The sequence below is a fragment of the Neovison vison genome, chromosome 14 (assembly GCF_020171115.1).
Source record: "Neovison vison isolate M4711 chromosome 14, ASM_NN_V1, whole genome shotgun sequence".
In the NCBI taxonomy this organism is placed as follows: domain Eukaryota; kingdom Metazoa; phylum Chordata; class Mammalia; order Carnivora; family Mustelidae; genus Neogale; species Neogale vison.
The window spans coordinates 26,893,797-26,908,516 of NC_058104.1; the positions used below are offsets into that span (position 1 = coordinate 26,893,797).

Sequence of the window (14,720 nt, forward strand, 5' to 3'; positions counted from 1 at the left end):
ACCGGTCCTGTGCATGGGGATTTAGGCTGTTTAGAGTATCCTGAGATAGAGATCGCGCTGCAGTAAATAGCTTCGGCATGTACCATTTTATAGTGTTGGAGGTTTATCTTTCAGGTACATTCCTAGATAGAAGATTGCTGGGTCAAAAGGTGAATGCATTTGTAGGTTTATTTCATGTCGCCAAATTCCTTCCCCGGAAAGCTGCACCAGTTTGCGTTCTGATCAGCAGCGTACACGAATGCTCATTCCCCCTCAGCCTCACCAACACAACGTGTTGTTGTGTTTTTGCCGTATGCTGGTGAAATTTCAATTGCCTTTCTCTAGCGATGAGTAAGGTCGAACGTTTTCTCCCATGCAAGTACTAACCAGGCCCGACCCTGCTTAGCTTCCGAGATCAGACGAGATCAGGCGCGTTCAGGGTGGTATGGCCGTAGACAGGTCAAACGTTTTCTGATACGTGTAAGGGCTGTTTCAGAATATTTTTGGAAGAGAGTGTGAATTACCTACTCATTTCTCAGTCCGATTTTAAAATAATTTTTATGTTGGAGAGATCAGCCCTTCCTCTGTAATGTGTCTGTTTTGTTTTGTTTTAGTGTGGCTGATATTTACCAGTCTCTCCTTTTATTGCTTTTGGATTTGGGGTCACAGTTAGAAAGCTTTTCCCTATATCCCAGTTATAGAAGCATCCATCAATATTTACTTTGAGTACTCAGATGGTTTGATTGTTTTTTTTTTTTTTTTAAGTTTTATCCCTGATCTGTTTGAGTTTATCTTAATCTAATAAGGGTCCTTCTCCCTCCTCTACATAGTACTTTTTTCCCTCTGGGTTTTCTCTGTGTGCCTTGGGTGTTTTCATTTTTTTCCAGATGAGCTTGTCTAACCCCATTAAAAAGTGCGTTGGTGTTTTTACTGACATTGCATTAAATGTGTGAAGTAACTCACAGAAAAATGGCATTTTTATGATATCATATTATCCTCTCCAGGAACGAGGACTATCTATTTGTTCAAGCCGACTTTGGGGTTTTCCAGGAGTTTTACACATCTCTTTAGTTTACTCCTGAGCATTTATCTTCTCTGTCGCTCTTACTGATGGGGTGTCCTCTACTTATGTTCTCTAATTGCTATCGTTTGTATGTCTGGAGGCTGGTGATGGCGCTGTGTGTTTGTGTGTTACTGGCAGTTTGCCATGTTTCTTGAATCTGTAAATTTATGTATTTCATCAAACTGAGGGGATTTTCAGGCATTTTCTTTGCAAGTACATTCTCTGCCTCATTCTTTCTCTGCCCTCCTTCTGGAACACCAGTCACTCATGAGATATCTTGTGATATCATCGTGGGTCATGGTGGCTCTGTTCTTTGTTTTTTAAATCTTTTTTTTCCTCTGAGGCACATCGCTTTGTTTGTTTGTTTGTTTTATTTTTACTGATATTTTTAAACATTTCTCTGATTACTGCTTTGAACAAAAGCCATAGATTCTGGTGAGAAGTCCCTTCATTTCAGTTTCTGTTTTTCCTCCTCTCTACTAGTTATTCGGAGATGTTTTTAGTTTCCAGGTATACAAGGCCTTTTTAGTTTTTTTTTTTTTAATTTTATTAATAATTTCTAGTACAACTACATTGAGATCAAGTGCTGTGTGTATTTGTTTATTTTATGGGACTTGCTGAAGTTTTCTTTGTGCCCTAATCTGTGATTTTTTTAAAAAATACTCCATGTGTAGTTTGAGAAGGTGTCTCCTTTGTCACCCAGTAAAAGTTCACTACAACGCCTTGAGGTCTTCTTAATGGTTATGCTGTATGTCCTTTCTTATTTTTGTCTGCCTCATCTGTCTTGTGCTGAGAGGCAGATTCAAGTCTCCTCTTCCTCCTGCGTTTCTGCTGGCATCCCACTGCTCCCCTGTTCATTTTAGTCTGTAACGGCAGCTCTGTTGATCGGTGCGTGGCCGTCGCTGTTAGAGATGCGTCATTCATGATGGCGCTTTGCGTTAAGAAGTGTCCTCTGTGTCACGTGCAGTGTTTCTAACTTGAATTCCATGTTTTCTGTGTTCAGGGTCACTACCACCAACCCCCATCCTGGTCTGTAACACATACCAGTTCACCAAACTCACACATGCTCAGTAGTCTCTGCACACCAGCTCACGCCCCTGGCACACGTTTGAGAAATCACTCAGTCACAACACACGGGATTCAGTTTATTTATTTTAACAGATGAAAGGGCCCGTCAGTGTGAGTAGAGTTTTGTTGTTGTTTTTAAGATTCTTTAGAGCAGTTCTGTGGCTCAGTTGTTTTTAGACACCCACATAAATAATCTGCTGCATTCAAGTTTTGTAAAGGGAGACTGTTTCAAAATTGTCATTAACATGAAGGAATTTCTCTGTTCCCATAAGTACCGTTGTGGGTTTTCGGTTTGAATTTATCAAAATGTAATTGATGTACAATAAACGGCACATATTTTAAGTATTCAACTTAAGGAATTTTGAATCCACCACAATCAAGATAACATTTTCATCACCCTTAAGAATTTCCTCCTGCCCCTTTGTAATCCACTCCTCTTTTCACTACAGTCTCCAGGCAACCACTGTCTGCTTTCTGTTACTATAGATTAGTTTGCGTTTTCTAGAATTTTTTTTAGAAATAGAGTCCTAGATAAAGTGCTCAGTTTCATTTGGCTTCTTTCAGTCAGCATAATGATTTCGAGATTTATGCGTATTGTGTTACTCTTTTTTATTGTCGAGTAGTATTTCATTGTATACCAAAATTTATTCATTCAGTCACCTGTGTATGCATGGTTATTTGCTGTTTTGGGCTTTTAAAAATAAAGCTGCCAGGCCTTCTGGGTGGCACAGTCAGTTAACCATATGACTCTTGGTTTCAGCTCAGGTCATGATCTCTGGGTCACGAGATCGAGCCCCACGTTGGGCTCCCTGCTGAGCATGTAGTCTTCTTCAGATTCTCTCTTCCTCTCCCTTTGCCCTTCCTGCTCATGCACACGTGTGCTCTTTCTCCCTCAAATCTTTAAAAAATTTTTAAAAAATATTTTAGCTATTCTGACCGGTGTGAGGTGGAATCTCACTGTGGCTTTGATTTGTATTTCCCTGATGCCAAGTGATGTGGAGCACTTTTTCATGTGTCTGTTGGCCTTTGGATGTCTTCTTTGCAGAAAGGTCTATCTCTTCTGCCCATTTCTTGAATGGATTATTTGTTCTTTGGGCGTTAAGTTTGATAAATTGTTTATAGATTTTGGATACTAGCCCTTTATCTGATATGTCATTTGCAAATATCTTCTCCCATTCTGTTGATTGTCTTTTGGTTTTGTGGTAAATAAATAAATAAAAATAAAGCTGCCAGTAAAGTTCCTTCAAAAGCTAAGAATCCATCTACTATCTAACCAAGCCTTTATATTTAAAAAAAAAAAAAGGAATTCAGGGACACCTGGGTAGCTTAGTCAGTTAAGCATCTGACTTCGGCTCATGTCATGATCCCAGGGTCCTGGGGTCGAGCCACATGTCAGGCTACTCAGTGGGGAGCCTGCTTCCCCCCTCCCTCTGTTCTTCCCCCCAGCTTGTGCTTGCTCACTCTCTCATGCTCTCTTTTTCTCTCTCAAATAAATAAAATCTTTTAAAAGGGGGGAGGGGAGGGAATACAAATATCTACCCAAAGATTTATATATAAATGTTCATAACATATTTATTCATAGTAGCTCAAAACTGGAAGCTATCCACATGTCCATCAACAGACGAATGTTTGAACAAAATGTGATCTATTCATGCACTAGATTACTACTTGGTAATAGAAACCAGTTGCTGATACACACAACGGCATGTATGAATCTGAATCATATCTTAGTGAAAGAATTCAAACACAAAAGACTACATATTGTATAATTCCATTTACCTGAAATTCTAGGACAAGCAAACTAATCTCTCGTGATGGGAAGCAGATCAGTGATTTCCTGGGGTTGGGTGTGGCAGTCAGATATACTGCAAAGGGGCAGGAAGAAGGCTGCAGAGAGAAAATGCTCTGTATCTCAAATGTGACCATAATTTCACAGCTCTAAATCTCCATCAAAACGTGCCACAAATACACACTTTAAATCGATGAGTCTTCCTGTCTTGATACCTTAGTAATAGTGATTTTAAGTGTCTGTCAAACAACCAGAGAAATGTGGTGGGTAGTGTTAAGTCTATTTTAAGGAAAATGCTCGTCACCCAGCCTCGGCTGCTGAACGTAAGGATTTAGTCAATTAAGGAGAGGCTTGACCATATGAACATGATTAAAACACCAGAACACATCTCATAGGAAATAAAAAATTGGATGAGATCAAGTTCCAGCTTTTGAGGGCTTGTGAAATCTGCTAATGTGGGGATGGGATATCAGAAACGTGCAGAGTATCAGTAGTTAAAAACACGCAGTCTCTCTCAGCCAGGTTCTGTGAGAAAATGAATTCCTACCAATATGATTAGAGTGACTATTTCCTCAATTATCCCAAGGATGACATAGCTAATGCCATTTTCCACACATAGGAGAGAAGTTAATACAGTGGACACCTTTGGGCATGAGACCTTAATTCTCTCACAGAACCCATGGAGAAAAGCTAGTAGCCTGAAGCCTGCTTTCTGCGTTAAAAATCTCTCTTCTGTTCCTTAAAAGCTGTGTAGCTGGACAGGCTGCTTCACCTCCTGGTGCCTCCCTGTAAGCTGGGGACAGTAGCGGATGGCGTTCTTGAGAAGAGTGATCTGAGGGAGCGCCTCTCAAGCCCTCAGGACCGTGCATGACGCTCGTGCTCAGGACACAGTCAGTGACCCATCACCGTTAGTGACCAGAATTGGCAGCATCTCATTATCATTCCAGAAGGCTTAGTCTCCCATGACAGGTACCAGGAGCGTTCAGAGGGAGCAGAGGAAAAAGACCTGACTCTTTAGTGGTGTTGAGGCACATTCTGGAAAGCTTCTGAAAGTGATCGATACTGCAGCTAGTTCCTGAAGACTGCCTGAGGACCGTTTCCACCAGAGATGGAGAATTTCAGGCAGAAGAAAAAACCTGAGTAAAGGCAGGAAAAATTCAGAGCATTTTAGGGGATAGTAAGCAACTTGATTTAGCTGAAGCATAAGGACCATGTCAGGGTTAGTAATGCCGCTCAGGAAATCAGGGGATGGAGCCCGGATGACTTGCATGCCAAGAGAAGAAATGTGAGCAGAATTCGGTACGAGAGGAGAGGCCCGGATGAGTTTCGATTGGTCCAGTGACACTGATTTGTTTATGCAGGCAGCATTCATTCCGCAGTCAGAGTATCCTGGGCCCCGAGGCTGCAAAGATGAGTACGGCAGCATGGGATGGCGTTGAGGTGTGGGGTCTGGAGCTGGATGCTGCTGAGGTCTAGGCGAGCTCATCCCTTGCCATTTGCTTTTGTTGTGGTTTTTTTTTTTTTTAAATTTTTGATTTTCCATTAAAGTCAAGCAAGGACTGTCTTATGAAATCATAGGTGAGTTAGTCCTCAAGTATAAGTATAGCAGATAACCTTAGAATCAAGATATCTCGACTGCAGAAGGAAAACTCGCTTAGGAAGTGCCATTTAGAAAGCAAAAGCGCGTGATGATCCAGAGGCAGGATTTGTGTTCATGGGGGCCTTGCTGGGTGTTCAGAGTTAATGGTTGGCCCCAGTGCAAAGGTTGAGATTAATAAGGGAGAACATTTAGAAATGGTCAGAATCTTAGGAGTACAAGGGGATGTGCAGGTATCTTAGTGAGTGCAAAGGATCCTCGAGGAGAAGCCTAATGAACTGATCGGTTTTGTAAGTAGATGCGAAGGAGCTACAGCCCTGAGCCAAGTGCCTGGACACCCCTTGACAGGAAGAAGGATGACTTCACCAAAGACAGGAGCCGGAAGGGGAGCGGGAAGGTGGAGTAGCGCTTCTGTCTGAAGACCTCAGTGTTAGCAAATCTGGGGCCCACGCTGCTTGCAGGGAAAGGTGTGAGGCTGGTACTACAGTGGGCTCTTGAGGAAAATGGAAATGATCTGAAACCGTGTCCTGGTTGAGATTAGAGACCAAGGAGACATCAGGGAGCAGGTGTGAAGGCATGACCTGCTTTGGTCTTAGATTTGGGTAGTCGTCCTGCCTCTTTTATCTTGTCCGCCTCTGTCAGGACTCCCACGGTGGCCAAGCAGGACACCCAGTCGGATGGGGGAAACAAAGGCAGATGTTTGGTTGCCCAGGATGACCTAGTGGAAGCCAAGCAGCAGAGTAAATGGGTCCCCTCACCCCATTGGAGTTGAGCGATGAAGCAGCGTTTCACAAACTTAAGTTTCCAGCAATTACTAGAAGACTTCATTTTTATTAGTCTCGCGCTGCTGTCACCCCCACTGCCAGTGAAGTACTGCCAGTGAAGATGGAGGGCGCGCACGCGCTTAGCGAGCTGCTCTGCACTCACGCGGGCGCGCCGCAGGGCCCCGAACCCGGCAAACGCGCCGCCACGGAGGCCGCAGGCCAGGGAGACCCTGCCGGGACCGAGTCCGACCCGACTTCGCCACGTGCGGAGCGCGCGCCGTGCCTGTGCCGGGCACTTCATATGCATCTGCTCCCCCGTTTGCACACTCACGGCAAACAGCTCTTGTCCTGTCGAGGTCGTCATGCGTTTCTGCCCACGAGGCAGCCACGGCACAGAGATGGCGCTGCTTTTCCAGGATCGCATGGCTCTCACCGTCGAATCACGTTGACCTCTGAAGTCGTGCGCATTCCACAAAACCGTCCTGCCTCCACCTTCATAAGCCCATCTGCGATGTTATCACCCCCTGAAACTAAATTACTGGTTTTTCTTAATTACGTGCCTTTGAAAGTCCTGTGGGAATTGAGTAAAAAGAAAGAAAGCCATACAGGTTTTTGCTTTTGGGAAAAGGATGTTGGAGTCAGAAAGCCAGGATTAACCGGGGTGGCTTCAAAATACATTATTTCATGTCTGAACTGCAGTGTTTCTCTTTTCTTTTTTTTTTTTTTCTTTCCTTTCCTTCTTTTTTTTTTTTAAATAAAACAAATGCCAGTACGTGTTTCCCATACCCCAGAGCTGCTGAGGATCAAAAGATCTTCAAGGTCCACAAGAAATACGTTAAATCCACTTGTGATCAAAAAACTCATTATCCCAGATGGTGAGCATTTGTTATTTTCTCGTGGAGGGTTTCCTGCCTACAGTTCACTCTCACTCTTACTACCTTACAGTTTCTTCCTCAGCAACACAGGAGACGTTGGTTTTTCCCTCTTGTAGATTAAGCATTCTCAACAGGAGCACAGATTGGTTCTTGGGGGAGAGACAAAAAGATCACACCTTTCATGTGTAAGGCGCATACAGCTTGGAAACGGACATGTCGTCAATCTGTGGTGTGGAAATTTCGTGGAATGTGATGAGGAAAAAATTCTGTAAGAAAGGGTCGGGCCATAGGGACGATGATGGAAAAAAACGGTGAAGAAACACTCCCGCGGACAGTTTTCTTACCCCACCGTCACACTGACCGTGACTTAGCGTCGCATCTTCCCCTCTTTGCTAGGATGTGACCTCTCCCACTTTTCAGTCCTCCCTTCCGTCTGTCCTTCTCCCGTGCCCTCTGAAACTCAGAGTCCGAGGAAGACGACTCCCAAGAGGCATACTCGGAGGCTGGCTGGCTCTCGTAAGTCTGCCTGTGGTCATAGAAACGGACAAAGCTTAGAAATGGAGAAAAGATTCAAAGGACCCCTTGAACGCTGACAAAGTGTGTTGTGTCATGTGTTTGTGACTTGTCCTGAGGCTGTGGGCAGGGGACTGGGGAGACAGGCGGCCCTGGTCACTCGCATGCCATCGGAGCCCTGCGATGGAGGGGTGCCGTGGGGACGCACGGGCTGACTGAGAAGGAGCGGGGAGATGTGCTCCTCTGCCTCCCCGGCCGTCTGCCCCTTCGCACAGGAAGTTCTCGTGGCTCCCTCGGAGCACAGCTTGGTCAGTGCACCGTGGACGGTCCCGCCCCAGTCCTGGATGCCTGGCCAAGGCGCAGGTCCCGGCCTCAGAGAGGGGAGAGCTCACCCAGCAGCGCCGGCCGGAAAGATGACCGGAGGCGCGACTTACCGCCGACTCACCGGGCTCTTTCGCCCTGTTGCGCACTCGGTTACGCTGTAGCGCTTGGTCGTTCAGATCATTGCTGGCCCTTCAAAATCTCATCTCTTAGGAATAACAGAAAACTGCGTCCCTTCTCCTGAAACAGTGGTTTCCATAGGGCTGTTTCTATTGGAAGTACTACAGTTTGGTACCCATGTATTTTTTTTTTAAGACTTTATTCATTTGACACACACACAGAGAAATCACAAGTAGGCGGGGAAGCAGGCTCTCCACTGAGCAGAGAGCCTGATGTGGGACTCGATCCCAGGACCCCGAGATCATGACTTGAGCCGAAGGCAGAGGCTTTAACCCACTGAGCCACCCAGGCACCCCAATTCCCATGTATGTAAAAAGGAACAAAAACGAAGGGCTTTTAAGATACGCTGTCTGATGTCAGAACTCACACTGTGTCTTTTTTTGTGGGGAAAAAAAAAAGTTTTAATATCAGGATTCTTAAGTTGGGCTTAGTAATTATTAAATTGTTGAGATTTACCATAACCATTTAGTAGTTGTCTGAAGATAGAATATTTGTATAGTGTTTTTATAATTTTAACAGGAGGGAGAATTAAGGCTCAAATACATATTTTACTAAAAATACGGCACCCTTGGGGAAAACTTGAGGTGTAATCTGGACTGACATTTTTCTCCCAAAATGTGTCCGGTCTAGTTGCCCTCCTCTGCATGGCTTCTGTGACAGGGGCTCCGGCCTTGTGGAGGCAACCTCACAAGGGGCCTGCGTCTGCTCCGCTGGGAGGGCTACTGGAAGGCCTGGTTCCAAGTACCAAGATGCAGGAGATGAGAAGAAGAGGCATCTTCTCTCAGTCCGGTGTCGGGAATGCTATAGGAAAAGCACAACTCAATATTTAGCAGTCTGTTTCCATGCTATTACTATCGTCTCTGTCTCTCTCGGATGCTTTTACATTGGTGAAACGGTGCGTAGTTGGTGATGTTCTCAGGTCGGTGCTTACCCCAGTGCAGCGTCATCCCAGCCATATCTTTTTTATCAGCAGCTTTGTGAGCGTAGAGTGAGACTGCCAAGTTCTTGTGTAGGTCCCTTGAGCCGTGTTTGTTTCTGTTCCGAGTCCCTGAAGCCTTTCCTGGATTATTCCTAGTCTCCAAGCCATACAGTTTTTCTCACGCTTATTAAGTATCTATGCTTGGAGTACTGGGAAAATTGACTTGATTTATGGAACTCTCTTTCATAGGAAAACAGCCCTTTTGGGTGTATGTACACACACACACTGTGGAAGCAGATTTACCCTAGCCAAAGTGACTTTAATCACCTATCCTTTGAAGTTACACATCCCTCGTGACGGCAGAGCCAAACGACACTGAAGATGTCGTACACAGAGTACGGAGCAAGGACAGAGCTACTGCAAGCAGCTCACGGGGTAACTGTGGGCCGCTTTCACTTAGAGAGCACGCAGGTGCCCTTCCTCCCTTCATCCCTAATTCAGTCCAAAAGACATTATGTGGGGGGTGAGCAAGGCAGCTGCCCTGTGGGGGTGGGGGCAGTGATCTGCGGAGGGCTTCGGAGCCCACCTGGGGTGAGGAGACATCTGCATAGTGTTTGGTACAGCAGTGACAGTAGTGGGATGAACAGGGCATCCGTGAGTGGGGTGGCGGAGACGAGATTCTCCCTAGAGGAGAAAAGGGTTACAAATACGTGAGAGAAGCTGAGAAAGAACCTTTGGGCTGGATTAGAAATGGAGGCATCAGGGTGAACTCATGGTTTTCAATGTGTGTATATAAATAAGTCCAGATGTACATACTTAAATATAGATCTGCATTTACATATGTTAATACAGAAAACCATAAGTGTGTGTGCGTGTATGTTCACACACAAACTCACAGACATGTTCCCTGACTTCCTACAGAGGAGGCCTGGGAACGCTGACACCCTCATAGCAGTGAGGACACCTGCTACTGAGTCTTTGCTTTCTCAGCGGAGCAGGGAAGGTAGCAGATGAGCCTGGAATACCTTGTACCAGAAAGTAATCCAGCACTCAGAGGAGCTGAAGGCAGCAGGAAAGGACTCCCACTAGTCAAATCTGGAATAATCTGAGCATCAGACTCAATAGTAGGAACATGCTGTCACCCACTGAATAAAATAGGAATCCGTGAGTCCACGGTGATGGAAGTAGGTGCTATAATCCACATGGGGCGGGGGTGGGGGTTCTCCTTACACTGAGATGTGCCTCTAATGAACGCAGAAGCAATGATAGAATTTTCTAAGTCACCATTTGGTGACCATCCTAAGTAACAAATAGTTCAACCCCCAAAAATCATTCATTACGAAGAGAAAAACTAACTTTACAATGTAGAAACTTGGCCAATACTGACTTAATCCGTTCATCAAAACAAATATTGTCAGTTAGAAGATGAACTGGATTTGTGCCCCACACAATAGGATGCAGAGAACCCACCCCGCCCGCCCCGTGGTATTCGTGCCGTAACTGGAGTCTGGTCACGAAGACACACCACAAAACTCAAACTGAGGGCAATTCTACAAAATAACTAGTATGTAATCTTCACAATTTAAGGAAGGAAGAGTCAAGAGAGACTGAGGATCTGTTCACAAATGAAGGAATACTGAAGAGACTTGAAATAACTCAGGGCCGTACGTGATCCTGGTTTGGATCCTTTTGCCTTAAAGGATGTTGTTGGGACAATTAGTGGAACTTGAGTGGAGTCTCTGGATTAGATGGTGATAAATTGGTGTTGATTTCCTGATGTTGATGGTTATATAGGGGTATTATAGGACAATGTCCTTGTTTGTAGGAATTATACACCGGAGGGCTTAAGGTAAAGAAATGTCATGTCAGAGCCTTCTTACAGATGGTTCAGGAAAACAATGCTCTGTGAATTTGAAATTATTTCACATTTTAAAAAATACCAAAATAAATGTTCTTTCAGGCATATTCACCACTAAATTATTTTTTTCTCTTAAACTACAGAGACAAGACTTTAGATATAAACCCACAGCAGGACAATGTGTTTCCTTATTGAAATTTTTTTATATTTATCAGATACAAAAATAATAAGCTTACAGATGATCCTTAAAAGAGAACTGTTTTATTTTTTAACATACTCAACACACGCACACAGCCATTCTTTTCTAAAAAATTAGAAGTGGCTGGTGTGGTTCTGTATCTACCCAGGTTTCTAAACTTGTGGCCTCAGCACAGTTGAGTGGGGTTTAAAAAGCAGCATGCTGAGAAAGAGAATATTAGGGTTTGTTGTTTTTGTTGTTATTTTTGCTAAGTAATTAAGAATGTGGGGTCTGAAGCCAGGCCCCCTGTTGGGAATGCTGGCCACCACGTATATGGGAGGGGACTTCTGACAAAAACAGTCAATTGACAAAAATAGTCAATATTTCAAGGCCTTGGTTTCTGTGAACTGTGATGATGTTGAACCCCCAGGCCCGGCAGCAGGACACATGAAGTGCTTGTGAAAAGCACTTAGACTGGGTCACCCTGCAAGCGCTGGATCAAGTTGGCCGCTGCTGCTCTCGTTTCCGGAAAAGTGGAAGTGCTTTCATGAAAGCATTTGAGCAGGGTTATGTTGGCTCACCTTCTCCCTCACGAGGAGCAGAATTACTGGGAGGCCATAAAAGTTATGGCTTCTGCTGTGAAAACCTGCCCCGGGATCAGACTAAAGCCTGGAGACTGAGCATGTTCTGGAGGACCGCAAGTGTTGCATAGGGGAGAGACTCAGGCTTCGGAGAACTCAGACTGGCTGAACTCCAGACCTGCCGCAGCTGCTCTTTGACTTTGGTCCTGGTCTGTAAAATGGCTAGAATGTACCTTTAATCATCGCAGTCAGAAGGGGCTCTTGGGGGTAAGGGAGATAAACTTCGCCAAACTGCGAAAAAGGTGAATGACCGAAAGAATGTCCTCAAAAAGGCTTTTATTCCTCCTTCAGAGATGCAGGAACAGTCAGTGTAGAACAGAGGCCTTGGGATCTGAAAGGAGCAGAGCATTCTATCGCCTTTTCGAGTAGTATGATAAGCCCAGTGCTGTTTGTTCCTGTGGGGGTGTGGACTCCCAGCACTGGGCTTCCATTGCTTCAGAAGGAATTTCAGTTGACAAGAGCCGTGTCTGTGTTGTGTAATCCCATTCTCAAGAGATGCTGGAGAAGCGTAGATCGCTATCTTTCTAGAACAGTCTGGGTTGAGTGCACACCAGCCCCGGAACCAGGGACAAAGGACAGAATCCTCATCCAGTTCCCATCTGTGTTTCAGTGGGGACAGCAATACTGGACTTTTCTAGCTAAAATTTTTTCACCTAAAATCACTGACTATTGGGCATGGATGGAGGACTTCTTTAGAATTTTGAACAATTAAGTTTTCCTGTTGCTGCTTCTCCTGCTTTAATTCATGTACTTAATCGTGCAACAAGTATTTATTGAGAACTAGTCTTCCAGGCACTCTGGTAGATGTTGGTTATTTAAAAAAGTGAACCAAACGTAGCCCTCATGGAAACACATTCCATCTACCGCTCTTAACAACCTCGCATGGCTTTTCTGGGAACCCTTTTGCAAAGGTGCATACTTTGAGCCATTTCAAAAAAAAAAAAAAAAAGCTTCTTTTTGGCAGGAGCTATGGGTGGACATATATTCGCTGGGTCTACAGACAGGCTTGTCTCCGCATTTGCCTGGCGTTGCCATCCCTAGAGATTTCCTCCCATAGCGTCCCTCATGTTCGGGGGGGACAGCAGTCCGTGGCGGGCAGGAGGGGTGCCTGTGGCCGAAAGCCCACGTGAGATCAGACTTGGGCTGGCCGCCGGTTGAGTCGGCTCTGAAACAGAAGCTCTCTTGCTGTCGCTGCCTTTAATACAGGGGAGGGAGATTTTTCCCTCGGAACAATCATGGCGATGTTAACTCGGCCAGCCGACTAGTGGCACAAAGGGAAACTGCCGCTCGGGTCCGGACCGGTGACGGCAGAAAGCCGCAATTGCAGTACGTTTCCCTGTTACAAAGAGCCCTGGCTCTGCCAGGAGGAGCCGGACGCCACAAAAGAACTTGGGGAGTTCAGCGTCCCGGTCGTTAGGCAGGGCCGCTGGTGGCTTGTTTATGCAGCGCGGTCCCTCCGCTGGGAGAAGACCCGCTTCCTTCGGATGCCCTAGACTGCGCCGTTTGTGCAGCGGGAGAACTTACTGAGTAATGAATGTGCTCGTCTGGCTGATAGAAAGTATTTCCACAGCCTGCGGGTGTGTTTATAGAGAGCCGGCGAGAGACCACAGGCAGCAATTTGTCTTCTTAGGTATCAGCAAAGTCTTCTCTTTTAACAACTACAGGATTTATTTTTAACTGCTTGACTCAGTGTTTGTCAGATGATTCGGACCATCAAACTGCAGCTGGAAGTACCCAGCGCGCGGGGGAAGCTGGAATGGCAAGGGGAAGGGGGCTGGCTGGGAAAAGGGGTGGGATTTCAGCATCGTGCCTCTGGGGCTCTGCCTCCCAACGTGGGAGAGAGTTGAGGGCTTCCAGCAGCACGAGTGTATTTGCGGGTCAGGCTGGGAACTGAATGGGAATGGCTGCCTTCGGCTGCTTAATGACATAATTGCCCAGCGACCGGGGTCTTGTGAGGAGGAACCCAGGATCCAGGGACGGGGGACCGGGGACCAGAGCGTGCTGAGCGCTGGTCTCTGCTGCTCGGCGTATTGCGCTTCGCTCCTGCTGGATGCTGCCGGTCTCCAGAAGCCTCTCACCATGATCGATAGCTCCAAGAAGCAGCAACAGGGCTTCCCAGAGATTTTAACTGCTGGGGATTTCGAGCCCTTAAAAGAAAAGGAATGCCTTGAGGGGAGCAACCAGAAAAGTCTCAAGGAAGGTCAGTGTGTCTGTGCACGGGGGCACAAGCACCCAATCCGTGTTCGCGTCAGCCAGGCTGAGCGTGTCTGTCTGCGGACCGTGCCGTGTGTCTGCTCTCTCTGTTCGCTCGGCTACCTCACACGTTCTAAGTTCTTGGAAACGAAAGCTTAACGCCGTTCTCGGTGGCTCTTTCTAGCTTGCGGTTCATTAACTGATAGAACTCCAGGGATTTTGCAATAATTAATACAGGAAGGGGACTTAGGAGGCCAGTCCTGGTTTCAGGGAAACCTTTCCAGGTTCATTTTGTATATTCTCTCATTCTTTCCATTTTTTTTTTTTTTGGCCCCCCACCCCCACCCCCAGGAGAGGCCACTTCCTTTTCAGTAGCATTCAGGGCGCTGTTTGTTTTAGGTTTACAAATGCATGATTCCGGGAAAATTATTTTCTTTTCCAATTGACATGTTTATGGGGTTTATTGTTTAAAACCAGGAAGGTAGCTAGTGCTTTCTTAATGATATCTTTAAATGGTTGGTTTAATTGGTCGTAATGCACATTGCATCGTTTTGTTTTGTTTTGCTTTTAAAAACACATTGCTTGGTTTTGTGGTCTGTTAACAAGGCAAAAAATAAGCTTAAGGATACTGTCCATTATTTTCGGTGGCCACTGCACAGTACCTCCCTGACTGATTCGAGAAAATGGCCAAAGGTACGAGCTGTGCTGTCCCCTGTCGTGGCACATACCGAAGAGTGGTCAGACCAGTTCATGTGCTTTACTGGAGCAGCTGGAGACCAAGG

At 45.7% G+C, this 14,720-nt stretch overlaps 1 protein-coding gene across 5 annotated transcripts in view; it reads left to right on the forward strand.

Moving 5' to 3' along the window:
* Positions 1-14,720, forward strand: part of MRTFB (myocardin related transcription factor B) — a 184,610-nt gene that overhangs the window by 94,631 nt on the left and 75,259 nt on the right. Inside the window, exon 1 of one of the 5 annotated variants that reach the window (XM_044233090.1) lies at positions 13,043-13,945. The exons of the other annotated variants lie outside the window; for them this stretch is intronic. Coding sequence (XP_044089025.1) covers positions 13,825-13,945 — 121 coding nt within the window. The 5' untranslated portion in view covers positions 13,043-13,824. Of the gene's footprint in view, positions 1-13,042; positions 13,946-14,720 lie in introns of those variants that run through there. 5 annotated transcript variants of the gene reach the window in all.